The following is a 16,135-nucleotide window of genomic DNA, read 5'->3' as shown; positions in this document are numbered from 1 at the left end:
CGCATTTGGTTGTTAGGTATACATTGTATTCGTTGTTTGTTTTCTCCCTCTCTCTGACAATAACATATTTGTCGAAAAATACTGCTACGATAGAGGGCCTCTGCCATTGTTATTAAGGCAAACGATTCGAGAAATATCATGTGGATTACCATTGTTAGCTGACAACTATATACAAAACATTGCTTTAGAACGTGAAAGACTGCTTTACGTTAGCGATTTTTTTAATGTATAAAGTAATATAAAAGCAATCACTCTATAGCACTACCAACAATGACGATGGCCAAAGACAGTGCAACATCTTGGATTATATTGTTTCCAGTCACTTTAGCGGTATTCCTGGAGCAAGGTATGATCAAAAGCTTCAGCGTACTGTTATCAGATATCAAAGATCAATTTTCAACTGATACCTGGGTTGTTGGATCATCAATATCAATTATTGTTGGATTGGGCTCTGTTATAGGTAAGTTCATTCAAGTAGAGACAGCAAAAGAGTTTAAGTACCAGTTATGTTCACCTTTGTATATCCTAAACAAAGAAACATATGTAAAAACTAGCAGCTATATAGCTGTAGCCTTTTATTTAAGACCTTATTTATTGACATCAGTTGGGAATTGAAGAAACGGTAATCGAAAACCGAAGGAAGGAAAGAAATCAAAAGTTGCACTTTTATAAGACGGCACTAGTTCTCTTGTTTGATAACGCTTTGTGTACAAATATAAATAGGGCATCAAACGGTGCAGCAATGTGCAACGTTTGAATTTGCATTGCCCTTGGGATTTTGGATCACCATGTCTTTATTATTTTCGTGACCGTTTTTCAACGAAAAAGATTCTAATTTCTAATTACGACATATCTATCTTTGTATAGGATATACGTCGTACAAGGGTAAAAATAACTGGTACTTAATTGTTTTTCTGTTTGCATTTAACAGCATTTGTTGTTACATGTAGAAATAGTGGCAATGCTTATACCATTTGTCCCATGGTCAATCATGCCTGGAATGAAGCTCGCACGTTCATTTGATTTTACAGCTTTGTAAAATACACTCTAACAATAATTTGCTGTATTGTATTTTGAGATCGTTAAATTTGTCACAAGATTGGCTTCCCTAATTTCTTACATGCATAAATACCAGGACTATTGCAAACAAATTATGTGTGTGGTACGTAGATATATAATAGTGCAAGGGATTTCAGTTCACCGGCACCACAATTGTGCAAATGATAGTAAAGAATTGGCCAGTTACCGGTAACTGAGAACGTTTCATCCATCTTCTAGACCTTCTCGGTTGATGGTAAACGGATATTAAATTTTGCCACCAACAATGTGGTCAGCCTCTCAAGTTACTGTCTGGGGCCGAAGAAACGGACCTGTCCAATGTGTTAAAATACTGCCAAACACCTCGCTATGGCAATTCTATTGAACTCAAAGCTGATCTCTCTAAGTTGGCCAGAGGACTACGTCTGAAGGAACATATATACCAATCCGATGATTCTTCAGATTTTGCAGATCGTAGTGCTGTCGGCCAAAGACAACACTTTCCATAAACATCCTCTGCTCATAAAGGAAAGCAATTTCTCTCCTCCTTCTGGGAAGAACCCTGCCCTGGGCATGGATGCCCATATCACATCTGTGGAGACAGCGATCCTTAGTACTCGACATAAGAAAGTTTACTCAAGTCTCAGCTAGGAAGAATTGGTAGCCATCGACAATCTTAAGAACAACACTGATATTAACAACATTAAGAAGGGAGAAGAGGGATCAGTCATCGTCATCATGAACACCACAGCATACCTTTCTAAATGCAATCGGCAGCTGAATATTCCCAAGTGTTACAAACATCTTAGACACGATTTCACGGCTAAGTTTGCACGGAAGGTTACTGCTGCGGTCAAGGGAGGCCCGCGATGCCGGTATTATAGATGCTGACTTGCGATCCGTTTTTGCTCCTAAGCAGCCCATACCTTGTCATCACAGAAGCTGACATTCTCAGCATATTCATGGAGCACAGTACAAATCTGGAGTTTGCCGGCAAACACTATTACCACATCTTGGGAACGGCTTTATGGGCACACGGATGGAGCCTTCCGAAGCCTCTACTGATTCAGATAATGTTGGCGGCCATCTTGGATATCTCGAAATGCCAAAGGGTGCTGAGGTGGCACCGTCAGTATTTGTGGTATATCCCAGTAATATCAAAATATGTGTTTACATGAGATGCTATACAAATAACGTAGCTAAGAATTATGTCAATAAAATCATAAACGCAATCAATATTATTGTTGCAAAAATAACAACTAGGGTCTGTGCACAGTAGGGGCGTCATAGCGGCACGGGGGCACGGCCCCCAACCGATTACAAAATTTACAAAAATCCCATAGGAAAATTGCCGAAAAACGGCTTGTGCCCCCATCAGACCCGGTGCCCCTCCCCATCATGGTTGGTGCCCCCATATGATGACCCACGCTACGCCATTGTCCGAAGAAATGATAATATATCCATCATATATACGTGCCATTTGAATTACATGTATATCCAGTAAAAGACAAACTAGACAAAACACGCCTATTATGATAGCAAATGTTCTTCAAAATGGATACCTAAATTTGACCTCAACCAGATAACCTGACCTATTATGACCTGCTACCATTCATTGTGGAAGAGTTATTTTAGCTTGCACCGTTGCTAAAGATGGCATTTAGATCATTTATTTTAATCAAATATTTTTTAATATAATTTGAGGCCATGAGGTGTAGGGTATATTCATGTACTTAATAAATTTGCTAGAAAAAAAGAAGAGAGATATTCATTGTAACCTTAACGTATACATTTCATCATTCATAGGATTAGCAGCCGAGCCACTTGTTAGGAAATGTGGCGCTCGAGTTGGTTACATGATATGTGGGCTAGTATCCTCGATTGGTCTTATCGTTTGTTCATACGCACCGAATTCTCTTACACTCCTCCTGGGAATGTGTTGCATAGGTATGTGATCATTTCATTAATCTTTAATGATTATTTAAAATGGAACATTCATGTTATTATCTCCTTCAGGGGTAGTGCAATAATGATGTGTACACCGGGCAAAGATTTTTTGGCAGTCCAAAAGAGAGGCTTTTTGGCAGGCCAAAAGTGGGGAGGGTCAAAAAAACGTTTTGGCAAGCCAAGGGGGGCGGGGAGCAATTTTTGGCAGGCTAAAAAGGAGGGACAGGCCAAAGGGGGCAAACACTTTTTGGCACGGATATTTAGGCAACGTTTCGATATACGCCCTTAAAGGTGTAGAAACAAAATAAGAAAAAAAAAGTTTTTGCTCGCTGTGCTCGCATCATACGATTAGACAAGCACAATAGCAGGTTTTAAGTTGGGGATCATCTGGCATGTGTAAAGGGGGGGGGCAACAAGTTTTTGGCATGTCAAAAGAGTGGCCAAAGGGTTATTGCTACGTAGAAAGCGGAGGCAAGCTGAGAACTCTGACTGTCGTACTCAAACTCGCCGAGTTTGAGTGCGAGTTTAACTCGGCCTTATTCAAGAAAAACTCAACATTTTGTTTTCTGTATTTATTTTTCAGGATTTTTGATTCTACAAGATATCATCGCAATAGGAATCGTCCCTGATTATTTTGATTCCTATTTCAACACTGCTGTAGCGATCTATAGTTGTGGTACTGGTTTTGGAATAACTGTGATGCCCATTTTGACTCAAACATGTTTGGATATTTACGGCTGGAGAGGAACATGCCTTTTATTAAGTGGAATATGTATGCATTCGGTTCCATTTGGTGCTCTTATTAAACGAAGCAACAATTACGAAAACATTCGAAGCGAAAAGAGCCCAACGAATCTCTCTTCCTCTTATGAGATATCAACAGACAAGGACAATTCTTTACGTTCTCACTGCCGAAACATGCTTAAGTGTGTGTTCAGTTCACCATTATTCACAAACGTGCCATTTATAGCGCAAGTGCTAGTTCCCGCCTTTGTATGCGGTTTCACTAGTACAGGATGGTTGATATACATTGTGTCATACGCTTCCTCAAACGGCGCATCATTAAGACAGGCTTCCGTTGTAAGCACATGTGGCGGTATTGGATTAACAGCTGTGAGGATTGTTTTACCATTGTTGCAACAATGTATGACTTATAAGCAACTTATGTATTTGGCGTCTCTGCTAGGAACCCTTTCGCTGGCTTTCACGACTCAATTCGATGATTTCATACAAATGAGTTTGATGTCGGGTTTGTTTGGTATAAGTTACGGTATTCTAGGAGCTGAACTCTATATAGCTACTAAATATGTGACGTCAGAAGCCGACTATCTGAGCGGAGTTATGTGGATATATGTGATCAATGGTGTAGCTGGTATTTCCACTGGATTTTTTTCAGGTAACATATTGCGTCTTGCGATTTTCTTTCGGTTATCATATGTGAAAACAAATTGTTCACAGTTTTGTAACCTCCCGGCTTGATATGGGCAACTCGGCCCTCTTGTTTGGCCTTCCTCAAGATCAGATTGCACGTCTTCAGCGTATTCAGAATACTGCTGCGCGCTTGATCACTTTAGATCTCACAATCACTCCAGTTTTAAGAGAGTTACATTGGCTGCCGGTTGGTTATAAAATAGTGTACAAACTGTTGCTTATTGTTTCTCAGTAAAAGATTTGGCGCCAGAATACGTCAACCATATAACCCTCATCGTTTGCTCCGTTTCGGCAGCAAATCACTTCTCTGCGAACCTCGCTCAAGTTACAAGTAATTGAATAGACGAAGGTCCAGTTTTAAAAGTGACAAACTGGCCTATACACGGCGCAAAAATATGCCAACAAGTGCAACAAAGAAACAACACAGTTTTTTCAATGAAGCTTTATTTAAAGCAGTTTTTAATTTCAGTTTTTACTTGTCAGTACTTTTCAAAACTTCCATTTTATTTGTCAGTTCTTTTGTTTCAGTTTTCTTTTGTTTTAAATTAAAGGCACGCATAAATTAGCCATTCACCCCTCTCAACCCGGATGTCTAGTCCGTAGAGTTTTGAATAAGCCAGTTTGTCACTTTTAAAACTGGACCTTCGTCTAATCAAATGCTTGTAACTTTGCTTCTTGAAGTCACATTGGATTCAAAGGGGTGTCATAATGTGCCGGATTTGATAGTAAATCTATTAAACAAATAAAATTACCGAAATATGGTTTAGTTTTAAAATTAGGATTTTCTTCCAAGTGTAAGGATACTTTTTTGGCGCAGTATACATCTCTAGCACAGTTTAAAAATTCTTTAAAAACTCATTTAATGAAAGAAGTATTTTTCCTGACGTGCATCATCAAATTTTGGTTTACCTATAGATTGTTGTTCATCTGTATATTAATAAAGATAAGTATCGGGTTTATTTAAAATAATTGTTTTGTTTAAATTTGTTCCATAGGTTGGTTCTTTGACACGACAGGGAGTTTCACTCTCTCGTTTGCCTTGTTAGCTGCTGTTCACGTGGTAGCACCAGTTTCGCTTGCATTGGAGGAAATATGTAAAACAAGAACAAAGCAAAGTGCTCCCATTTAAGGTCCACATCTTTGTTGTTCTGTTACTCAACAAATCGACTGCTCAGTGCCAGAAGTGGGTAAGTGCGATAACTGCCCTGTGAACAGTTTGCAATTTATACACAGTGTATTGTACTCAAACACATGGCAGCTACACATGGCAGCTATTGCACTTACTAACTTCTGGTACTGAGCAGACGAAATATCCCTATAACATTGACATTGTTAAACTTCCTAAAATTGCGATAAAATGCACGCACACTATAATAGCTTTAATCGTGAGTTTCAAAGGTTATTATAATGATTATGAAATATGATAATGAGTGAGAAAAATAATTACTTGAAATTATGGGTGAGTTGCTCAAGTCTGTACATGTTTGTTTGAATAATCACATAATCACTAATTGCCGATGTCACATCCATCCTAAAAATAGGGATGATCATCATAATTTCATGTTGCCCCTATTGCTACAAAAGATTGTATTTTGGTGGTTAAATAGTCAAAATCGGTCAAAAACTTTTCGAATTATGAATTTTCAAAGTTTCCCATTCTGACCGGTCATTGGAACGAAATAAATTGACAAAGTCTAAAAATAGCAATGTGAGCAAAATTGGTATAAGCATATATTTACCTTTTTATATTTCTTTATTTTAATATATATGCAAACATGAAACAAGCATATTGTGAAAGTATCAAAGGGTTTCTTATGAAATGGCACTTTACTAGTCAATAGCATTAAGTATTTCTTCAAACCGAGGCACTGACATCATGCTTTTAGAAAACATTTGCCAAAAACATCCATAATGGCCGAAGTGGCACAAAATCAAAAGTCCAGATGAACTTTTTTCCACAACAATATACACTACACATAAGAAAAATACTAATGTACTACAAGGGATTTTCAACATAGGAATCCAAACAATCAAGTACCAACATGCACAGCTTTGTCCTGATATCACTTCTGGGGTTTTAACAAAATGTTTAACCTCTATTGTGATTGGCAGCAGCATAAGGTATCTCTTTGATAGCTGATAATGCCCAGCCATTCAGCAAGTGGCTAATAACTGACCTTGATAGGCTTGAATGAATACTGTCATCTGCTACAAAACCATCACCAGGGGGATGACACTCTTATTCACATGTTTATTTACAACGCAAACCTATATCGAATCCCGGTGGTTTGCGAAAAATGAAATGTCTGCATCCCAGGATCAATTAAACCCTGGTATGAATTATTTATTAGCTTTCGCCACGATCCGTTTTGCAATAACATAAAAGCACTTCAAATAACAGCCCGTTGAATTCAATGAACTACGCCCTGAAACCGATTGAGTTGTGCCTTATAAAGCTCTCCCATTGATCTCTATTCAGGTCAGTGAGCTCTCCATACACAAATGAACAAATAGGACAAGGCCAGCACCTATGACCTGCTTAGTGACATGTTATTTTGAAGTCTTCTAAAGCTTAATATCTTGAAGATTAGTATTCGTTTGTGCATATGGACTGTGCATTTATGATGCAAAATATTAGTTCTTATATAAAATTACAAATATTGGAATTATGACACACGGTATAGGTGATATATAAAACGACTAATAAAATCATGTCATCATGGCGTCATGTCAAAGGTTCATTATATCCCGTATGTTTGTCTAAATTAATTAATATTTTGAGAACAATTTCTACACCCATTTAATATGTACTCAGGTGGAACCCGACTTTATTTAATTTTCATTTCTTTTTATGTAACAAATTCAGGTTTTTCCATTGCGCGGGGCCGCCGGACAATACAAATTTAAGCTAACATTGAATAAACGCGGAATTAAGAATAGGCGTTTCTAGTACATACAGCGTCTGACTCTACCTGAGGACCTAGCCTGAGTCCCATGGGCTCCAAGAATGGCTCTCCATACACAAATGAACAAATACAATGAAGGGTCGCCATTGCTCTCCATACACAAATGAACAAATACAATGGAGAGTCCGACTGCCATGCAAATGAGCCAAGTGTCCTCTCAAGGTATGCTCTGTGCCATCACACTCTAGGACCTGGTCACTCCATATGCTAGAGGGAGCGCAGTACTTTAACAATGGAGTGAAAGACTCATTATTGATTAGGCGCGTATTTTAAAAGTACAGCTCCTGTGCGTGTATAGCAGCAAGTCAGTGCAGATGGTATAAATATAAGAAAATGTTTAGGGTTGAGATCAGGTGAAAAATACAACAAATGAGCACGAAACTTCATATTTATGTTCAGAAAGGTGTTTATTTAACATGATTCGAAAGATGTATAGAAATTCCAAAGGGAAGCTGGTGATTTAATTTTTAACTCGAGATCTACTTGCCCATTTTTTTAACCTTTTTACAGAGGGTATGATAGAGGTATTAACGACAACTTTGCCAATTTACAGCTCAGTAGGTTAAGGTGTTCACCTGATCATATTCATCTGAATATTTTGTGCCATTCTGAGCAGTGCTGCACTTGGCCACTGGCAATTAAGCGCACTGTGGCGATGGACCAATTTTGACTCACACTTACAGAAAAACCAAATAAGTTATGTTGCTGTAATTTGCAGGATAGTTGGCATTACATAATTGGCATTAACATCTCCAATTTTTACAGAAAAAGTATGAAAAATAAAAGAATGAGCTCAATTTAGAAATGTCTGTGCTCCCTGCATGTCTATGGGAGTGTTCTAATCAAGTTGATGGTTCATTGGTCATCCCTACTAAAATGGCCAAATATGAGGTTAATTTGGTCGAAAATCCACATACAGGCGTCAACATGGGGGGGGTGAATTTCCACTAGCAAAATATGGAGAGATTTAGCCTATCCCCCCCCATCTACGCCTATGCATGTTGTGTGTGTCCAGGTGTCCGTCAGTGTACATTCAAGTACATGTAATTGTCCAATTACACATCACTAACATAGGGATTGCTGAAATACTCAGTGTTGTGTTTTATGTACATGCCTTTATCATGTATACGGTGTGCAAAAAGTTCGTTCCGCCCTTATGGGTCAAAACCGATAAATCGGCAGTACTTGGAAAAAATCGTGTCGCACACATTTAATTATAATTTTCACTAATGGTCATAAGCAAGATTAGACCTACCAATTGTATTATGTTCCAACCACTGATCTTTTATTTGGTAGAATTCAGTCTAAACTATTATTAACATCAATCGAATTGTTTTCTTTTGTGAATAAGATATTAAGGTATATATTTCAGCCAAAAAAACAAAAACAAAGTTCTTAATTAACTGCTTAATTAGCACTTCATTTCTTAACGAGGCACTCATATTGGCCTGTAATGCGTAACAACCGAGCTCATGTAGCCTCACTTACTTTTCTATTTTCTAAGCGAATTTGAAGATAATTCCTTACAAATAGGATATCACAGAAAAGCTAAGACTCTAAGCAATGTCCCTGAGGTAAAGATTAAGTTGTGTAAGGATCTGTTTTTTGTGAATGAAGTTTTTGTTGTTGAGTAATGTTATTATGTAATGGTTTCCTAACAAAGTGAATGAAAGTTTGTTAAACTCACCCCTGGATGTGAAAAGTGTGAAAAATTCGGCCCAAACCCTATCCTATGAAATGAACAAAGATATAGTTCAAAATAAACATCTTTAGGATGACCAAAAAATGGACCAGGACTTCAGAGGAGATGATTTCCATGATCAGTCCACTTCTCAAGATTGACTTCAACAGTGATTACAAGCTAAGTTTCTGGTTAAATTAACCCCTGTTGTAGCAGTATTTTTGTATTGTTGTTCTTAAAACTTTTACATATTAATGAACATGTGATTGGCAGTAAGTACTGAAAAAACAAAGTAGATAGCTCTTTCCAATAATTTTTTACACCATTTTTCTACCAGATCAGTCCATTTTCCAAGATGCTTGTTCAGAGCTACTACACAAAAGACCAATATAGACAAAGCATGTAATACCCTTTGATTTCTATAGTTAACATGGTTAACATGTAGAGTACTATAGGCCTACATTACATTTCATCAAATTTCTTATGTTAAATGGTGTCGTTATGATTTTTTTTAAATGACACGAAGTTTCAATATCAATTCTAGGCTTTCATGATAGCATAAACATAGATTTCTTCATATAGATACAAATGAAATTAGCTGTGGTCTAAGACCACGAACACAGCCGTGTGGTGACCCCTTAATCACCTTTGACCCCAAAATATATGAAACCCCCATAGACATTGGCTAATGTCAATGCACGTGTCCACGTGGCATCACTTTGCTATGCTTTTTGTGGCAGAAGGGGCATTTTGAAGGTATATCGTTTTATACCGGAAGTGACCCTTACTGACCATTGACCCCAAAATGTGTACACCATATAGACACTGTGTTATAACAATGCATGTGTGCAAGTGGCGTCACTGTCCTACGTAATTTGTGGAAGAAGAAGCATTTTAAAGGTATTTCGTTTTATACCGGAAGTGACCCCTTAATGACCTTTGACCCCAAATAAAATAATACCACATATAAACTGGGTAACTACAATTCATGTGTGAATATACCGTTACTGTCCTATGTTTTTCTTAGCAAATAAAAATTTTTGAAGGTTTTTGGTTTTATACCGGAAGTGACCCCTTATTGACCTTTGACCCCAAATATGTGTACACCCCATAGACACTGGGTAATAACAATGCATGTGTGCAAGTGGCGTCTCTGTCCTACAGAATCTGTGGAAGAAGATGCATTTTATAGGTATTTCGTTTTATACCGGAAGTGGACCCCTTAATGAGATTTGACCCCAAATAAAAAAATACCACATATACATTGGGTGACTGCAGATCATGTGTGAACATACCGTTACTGTCCCATGTTTTACTTAGCTAATAAAAATTTTTGAAGGTATTTCGTTTTATACCGGAAGTGACCCCTTAATGACATTTGACCCCAAATCTGTGTACACCCCATAGACACTGGGTAATAACAATGCATGTGTGCAAGTGGCGTCTCTGTCCCATATAATTTGTGGAAGAAGATGCATTTTAAAGGTATTTCTTTTTATACCGGAAGTGACCCTTAATGAGCTTTGACCCCAAATAAAAAAATACCACATATACATTGGGTGACTGCAGATCATATGTGAACATACCGTTACTGTGCTATGTTTTACTTAGCTAATAAAAATTTTTGAAGGTTTTTCGTTTTATACCGGAAGTGACCCCTTAATGACCTTTGACCCCAAATCTGTGTACACTACATAGACACTGGGTAATAACAATGCATGTGTGCAAGTGGGGTTGCTGTCCTACGTAAGTTGTGGGAGAAGATGCATTTTTAGTTGAAATCACGTTTTTGACCCCTGTGACCCCTGCGTGACCTTTGACCCTGCGATTTTCATGTGACATGTGGGGGCATGGTCAATGATCATTGTGACCAAGTTAGGTCAAAATCGATGTAAGCATGTGAGTGCTAGAGCAAATGAAAAATTGACAGAAGAAGAAGAAGAAGAAGAAAGAACCTGTAAGAAAAAAGACACAGCCGTGACTAACGTCACGGCTGTGTAAATGCTGAAATTGCAGTGTGCATCTTAGTGTATATCTGCACACAAGGTCACGCTTGCACAATCACAATAGGCATATACAAAAGAGTTTGGCCATTTCTTTTGTGTGTACCTACACACAAGCAGTGTGTGCTATTTACAAGCCGACGACAAAGTCGGCTTGTTCTGTTTTACGCTGATTCTTTCTTTCTTTCTTTCTGGCAATATGCCTCTTCTTCTACAAACAAAATGCGCCGAAGCTCTAATTAATACATGTTGGTCACTAGTGGCATGGGTATTCAGGGTGTTCACAGCTTGACCATTGCTTGACCTTTGACCCCGTATGCAATACAAACTAAATTTGAACAACAAGATATGTCAAGTTATAGTGCTGCATATGATAGACCTTAGTGAGACAAAACATTAAGTCAATGGTGACCTCCTTGTACAATGTTTACTTTGGGGTCAAAAGGTCAAAATGTGTAAAATTTCAAACAACGAGGTATAGCAAATCTGAGTGCTGTATATGATAGACCTTAGTGAGACAAAATAAAAAGTCAATGGTGACATCTTTGTACAATGTTTACTTTGGGGTCAAAAGGTCAAAATGTGTATAATTTGAAACAACGAGGTATGGCAAATCTGAGTGCTGCATATGATAGACCTTAGTGAGACAAAACAAAAGTCAATGGTGACCTCTTTGTACAATGCTTACTTTGGGGTCAAAAGGTCAAAATGTGTAAAATTTGAAACAACGAGGTATGGCAAATCTGAGTGCTGCATATGATAGACCTTAGTGAGACAAAACAAAAAGTCAATGGTGACCTCTTTGTACTTGGGGTTAAAAGGTCAAAATGTGTAAAATTTCAAACAGCGAGGTATGGCAAATCTGAATGCTGCATATGATAGACCTTAGTGAGACAAAACAAAAAGTCAATGGTGACGGTCAAAGTTTAGGGGTCGAAGGTCAAATTTTGAAATTGGTCAAAATTGACCCATTAATGTTATATTTACTGCCGGCGGCTTGTACTCAGAATCTATTGACTCTAGTTCTTGTTACTTCTGGTTGTTACACATTTGGTAGGTCTGATCTTGCTTATGACCGAATGCTTTAACTTCCATTGTGAATTTCTTTTGTATAATCAAACAACCAGACAACACTCAGAAAAATGGTAATGTTTTATAATCTCGCATTAATTCCTTTTATAAACCACGGCAGGTTCTTTTTGATATTTAATGTTGCTCATTCTTAACCAGACGTGCATTCAGTTGGAACATGGCTCGTATTTGAAGTAACAATCTATACTGATACAAAGCAGCGAAAATTTAAATGCCATGGCCTACTTTTAGTTTTTAGAAATACCATCGAAATATGTCGCAAGGTTTCGTGAAACCTACGTTACCCTGATATGTTAAAACGTACCTTAGTCGTAGCAAACACTGAAATTGAACCAAAGTGTCCTTAAATATACTGTTTATCATGCAAACTATATGATAGTAATGTTTTTAGGTCCACATGATTTATGTATTTGAGAAAGATCCCCTAGGAAATTCGAAAATTCAGACCGTATTTTTAAGAAATGAAACATACGTTACCATAAAGTACAGGATTAAAACAAAAGATTACTATAAACTGGTGAGCAAATTATAGCCGCAGGTGCACTTGATAAACTTTATCAACATTATTTTATTTTTTTATCTTTCACAGAGCCGAGAGGCACTGTCATTTATTGCATCAAGTCATCTTTTTTTTTTTCATTTGTTTATAAGAGCATACAAGCATGTACATGCATACAAAGTAATACATCACAATACAAAATAAGAATGCATAAAGTTGAAATTAGCACATATCACAAAACATCCCATTATAAATTGACATTATTCCATCTGTCACTCCATTTTTAAGACTATTGTTTTTAACAGCAATATATTTCTCAGTTTCCTACAAGATTTAAGAAATTTTACAAAAACATTATAATTTGGTTTACTTTCATCCCATTTACAAGTGTAAATATAATACTTAGCATGAAGTATTACAAAATTATATTTAAAATTCTCAATATCCAATATGCCCAAAATAACATTTCTCATATTAAGCTCAAAGGAGTCTCTTAAAAGATTAACCTTAACTTGATTCCAAAAAGGAGTTATTTCATTACAATCCCAAAAGAAATGTTGAATATCTTCTTTCTCTCTTCCACAAAAGGTACATAAATCAGATTTAACAATACCAATTTGAGAGAGCAGTTTATTTACAGCTATATACCTGTGTAAAATTTTAAATTGGAAATATCTTAATTTGGTGGACAGAGTTGATTTAAAAGGAATGGAATAAATATCCCTCCACTGCATGTCCCACTCTTCAAACTGAGTAGCCCATTTTATCTCACAAACAGGGGTTTTAAAGACCTTTTGAATACACGTTTCATGGACTAATTTACAAACTTTCTTAGTCTTTATAAGTTCCGAGATAATTTCCTTCTGACTATTATCATTTATTTCTTCCCTGTCCACCATCTTAACATCCCTTTTCCATTTTTGTGGGATAGCATAAATCAAGGAAAAGTATTTCAAAAAGTTAATATTTAAATCGAATTTTTCTTTAAATTTGGAAAAATTTAAAATAACACCATTCTCGGACAACATATCACCAAAGTATTTGACACCTTTATCATACCAATCTCTCCAAAAAACCACACGATTAGCAACCCTAATACTAGAGTTGTTCCAAAGGATTTGCTGACTATAATTCAAACAGATGTTTGTGTGGACAACATTAAACCAAGATGTAATCACCTCATAAATGAAGTCATTTTTAATACTCTTGAGACTATTGTCCCCTGGATTGACATTACAGTACCAGATTAAATTGCCACCAAAAGGATTAAGTTCCTGCTCATAGAAACATTTCCATTTACCTTTGTTGTTGTTATCTAATAATCTTTTGACCCACGCAACCTTTAGGCCCTTGATCATAGATGGAATGTGCATCATTTTTAAACCACCATCTTGATAATCACCAACAAGTGTTTTACGACTAACCTTATCAGGTTTATTTGACCAAATAAATTTATACAAAGTGGTATCAAGATCCTTCAGAAAAGTCTCATCTGGTTTTGGTAGGACTGAGAAAAGATAAATCAATTGAGAAAGACCCAAACTTTTCACAATAGTAATTTTACCCATAGGAGTCATATCTCTCATTGACCATATTCTAAGAATACTTTTGAGCTTCTCAAATTTAGGAATAAAATTTAATTCCACCATATTTTTTAATTCAGTTTTAAAAGTAACACCAAGCAGTTTTACTGGGCCAACACAAAAGGATAAACCAGTACCAGTAATACTTGGAAGATTATTACGAAAGGAACCAAGAGCGAGCAACTCCGATTTCTCTAAATTAATTCCAAGACCAGAATAAAGTTTAAAGCTTTTAAGAATTTGGATTGATTTCCTCAGAGAATTGACATTTCTTAAGTACAAGACGGTATCATCAGCATAGGCGCTAATGATGATTCTGTTCTGATTTAAAATAATTCCATCAATACTATTGTCATTTTTAATAAGTAAACTTAGAATCTCACTACAAACTATATACAATAAAGGACTCAGAGGGCATCCTTGACGGACACCACACCCCAAATTAAAAAAACCTGAAGCATGACCATTATTTATAACACAAGAAGAAATATCAGTATACATAATATTAATCCATTTGACTAAATCAGGACCAAAATTGAAGTATGTAAGCGCTTGTTTAATGAAAGACCACTCAATTTTGTCAAAAGCTTTACGGAAATCAATTAAAAACATAAGGCCAGGAAGATTATTCTTATTAAAAAAATCAATCATGTCTAAAGCAAGGCGAATATTTTCACCAATATATCTTCCTGGCAAGAAACGCATTAATACATTCACTGGCTGTGATCATACCTTCACAAACACTTTGGGCTGTATCATCCAGCTTTGGAGCATCAATATTAAACAACAAGTCATTCAAGTTACATTCAGCAGGTTTGCAAGAACTATAAAGTTTTTGATAAAAACGTTTTTCTTCATTAAGAATTTCACTACTACCGGTGAGAACATCTCCGTTCTCCAAAATAAGTTTTGTAATAACCTTTCGCTTTTGATTCCTCTTCTCGAGATTGATAAAGTATTTAGAATTCCTCTCACCATACTCAATACAATTAGCTCTTGATCTTACAATGCAACCATTCGTTTTAATCTTATACAAAGTATCCAAATCAGCCTTGCACATTTTCATTTCATCAAACACTTTTTTAGTTGGATTAAGAGAATATGTTGACTCGAGCTCATTAATTTTCTTGACAAGTAAAATCTCTTGTTTTTTCCTGTTCTTGGAGATTTTGACAGCATGTTCAATAGTAACAGTTCTTATTTCACATTTTAAGAAGTCCCATAACAGATCAGGACTCATATAATTACAGTTAGCATTAACCTCCAGAATACACTGCTTAATCTTGTTGACATAGTCAATATCATTCAAAAGAGATACATTAAATTTCCAAATACCTCTGCCTCTATTTTCTTTTGTAGAGACAATTCTTACATCAATCGAAGAATGATCAGTTTTAAAACCAGGCGTAATGTTACATTGATCAATCTGGCCATATAAACTGAAGGATATCAAAAAGTAATCAAGACGGCATTGAATTGGAGGAATAGTGTTGGAACGCCATGTATACCGCCTAATATTAGGATTCTTTTTTCTCCAAATATCAATAAGATCATATTCCTCCATAATACTATAAATACTCTTTTGAGAGTTTAAGTGTGTTTGAGGACGACCACCTTTCTTATCAATTAAAACATCTTGAACACAATTAAAATCACCACCCCAGATAATTGTTTCACATTATTTTATTAGCGCATTTCCAACATACTTGTCGGGCATTTTGAAGTTAAAATGTAACCTACGTGACAGAAACATACGTTACCATGAATTTAAAAACCCTATTTAAATGTACTAAAACCGTGCCCGATTACCCGTGTATTGTTTTCTTATAACACTACCATGCATTATAAGTACTTAGGAAAGAAAATTACAGAAAATAGGCTCAATGAAAACAATT

The 16,135-nt window shown here is 36.4% G+C and overlaps 1 protein-coding gene across 1 annotated transcript; it reads left to right on the top strand.

The window, feature by feature from the left end:
• Window positions 1-276: 276 nt before the first annotated feature.
• Window positions 277-14,460, top strand: LOC140144998 (monocarboxylate transporter 12-like). The gene is made up of 5 exons (XM_072166791.1): window positions 277-460; window positions 2,845-2,985; window positions 3,569-4,381; window positions 5,412-5,510; window positions 14,321-14,460. Exons 1-5 carry the CDS (start codon window positions 277-279, stop codon window positions 14,458-14,460), a joined length of 1,377 nt encoding a protein of 458 aa, XP_072022892.1.
• Window positions 14,461-16,135: the final 1,675 nt, after the last annotated feature.

The sequence above is a fragment of the Amphiura filiformis genome, unplaced genomic scaffold (genome assembly GCF_039555335.1).
Source record: "Amphiura filiformis unplaced genomic scaffold, Afil_fr2py scaffold_111, whole genome shotgun sequence".
Taxonomy (NCBI): domain Eukaryota; kingdom Metazoa; phylum Echinodermata; class Ophiuroidea; order Amphilepidida; family Amphiuridae; genus Amphiura; species Amphiura filiformis.
Note: the sequence above shows the minus strand (reverse complement) of the source record. Positions and strands in the feature narration are given on the sequence as shown.

What these genes read in the sequence shown, in the direction of transcription:
- LOC140144998 (XM_072166791.1), top strand. Translation starts at nt 277, where the DNA reads ATGGCCAAAGACAGTGCAACATCTTGGATTATATTGTTTCCAGTCACT. An exon ending in TTCCACTGGATTTTTTTCAG is followed by an intron (nt 4,382 to 5,411) that starts GTAACATATTGC and finishes TTTGTTCCATAG; the next exon opens with GTTGGTTCTTTGACACGACA. An exon ending in GCTTGCATTGGAGGAAATAT is followed by an intron (nt 5,511 to 14,320) that starts GTAAAACAAGAA and finishes TTTTTAATTCAG; the next exon opens with TTTTAAAAGTAACACCAAGC.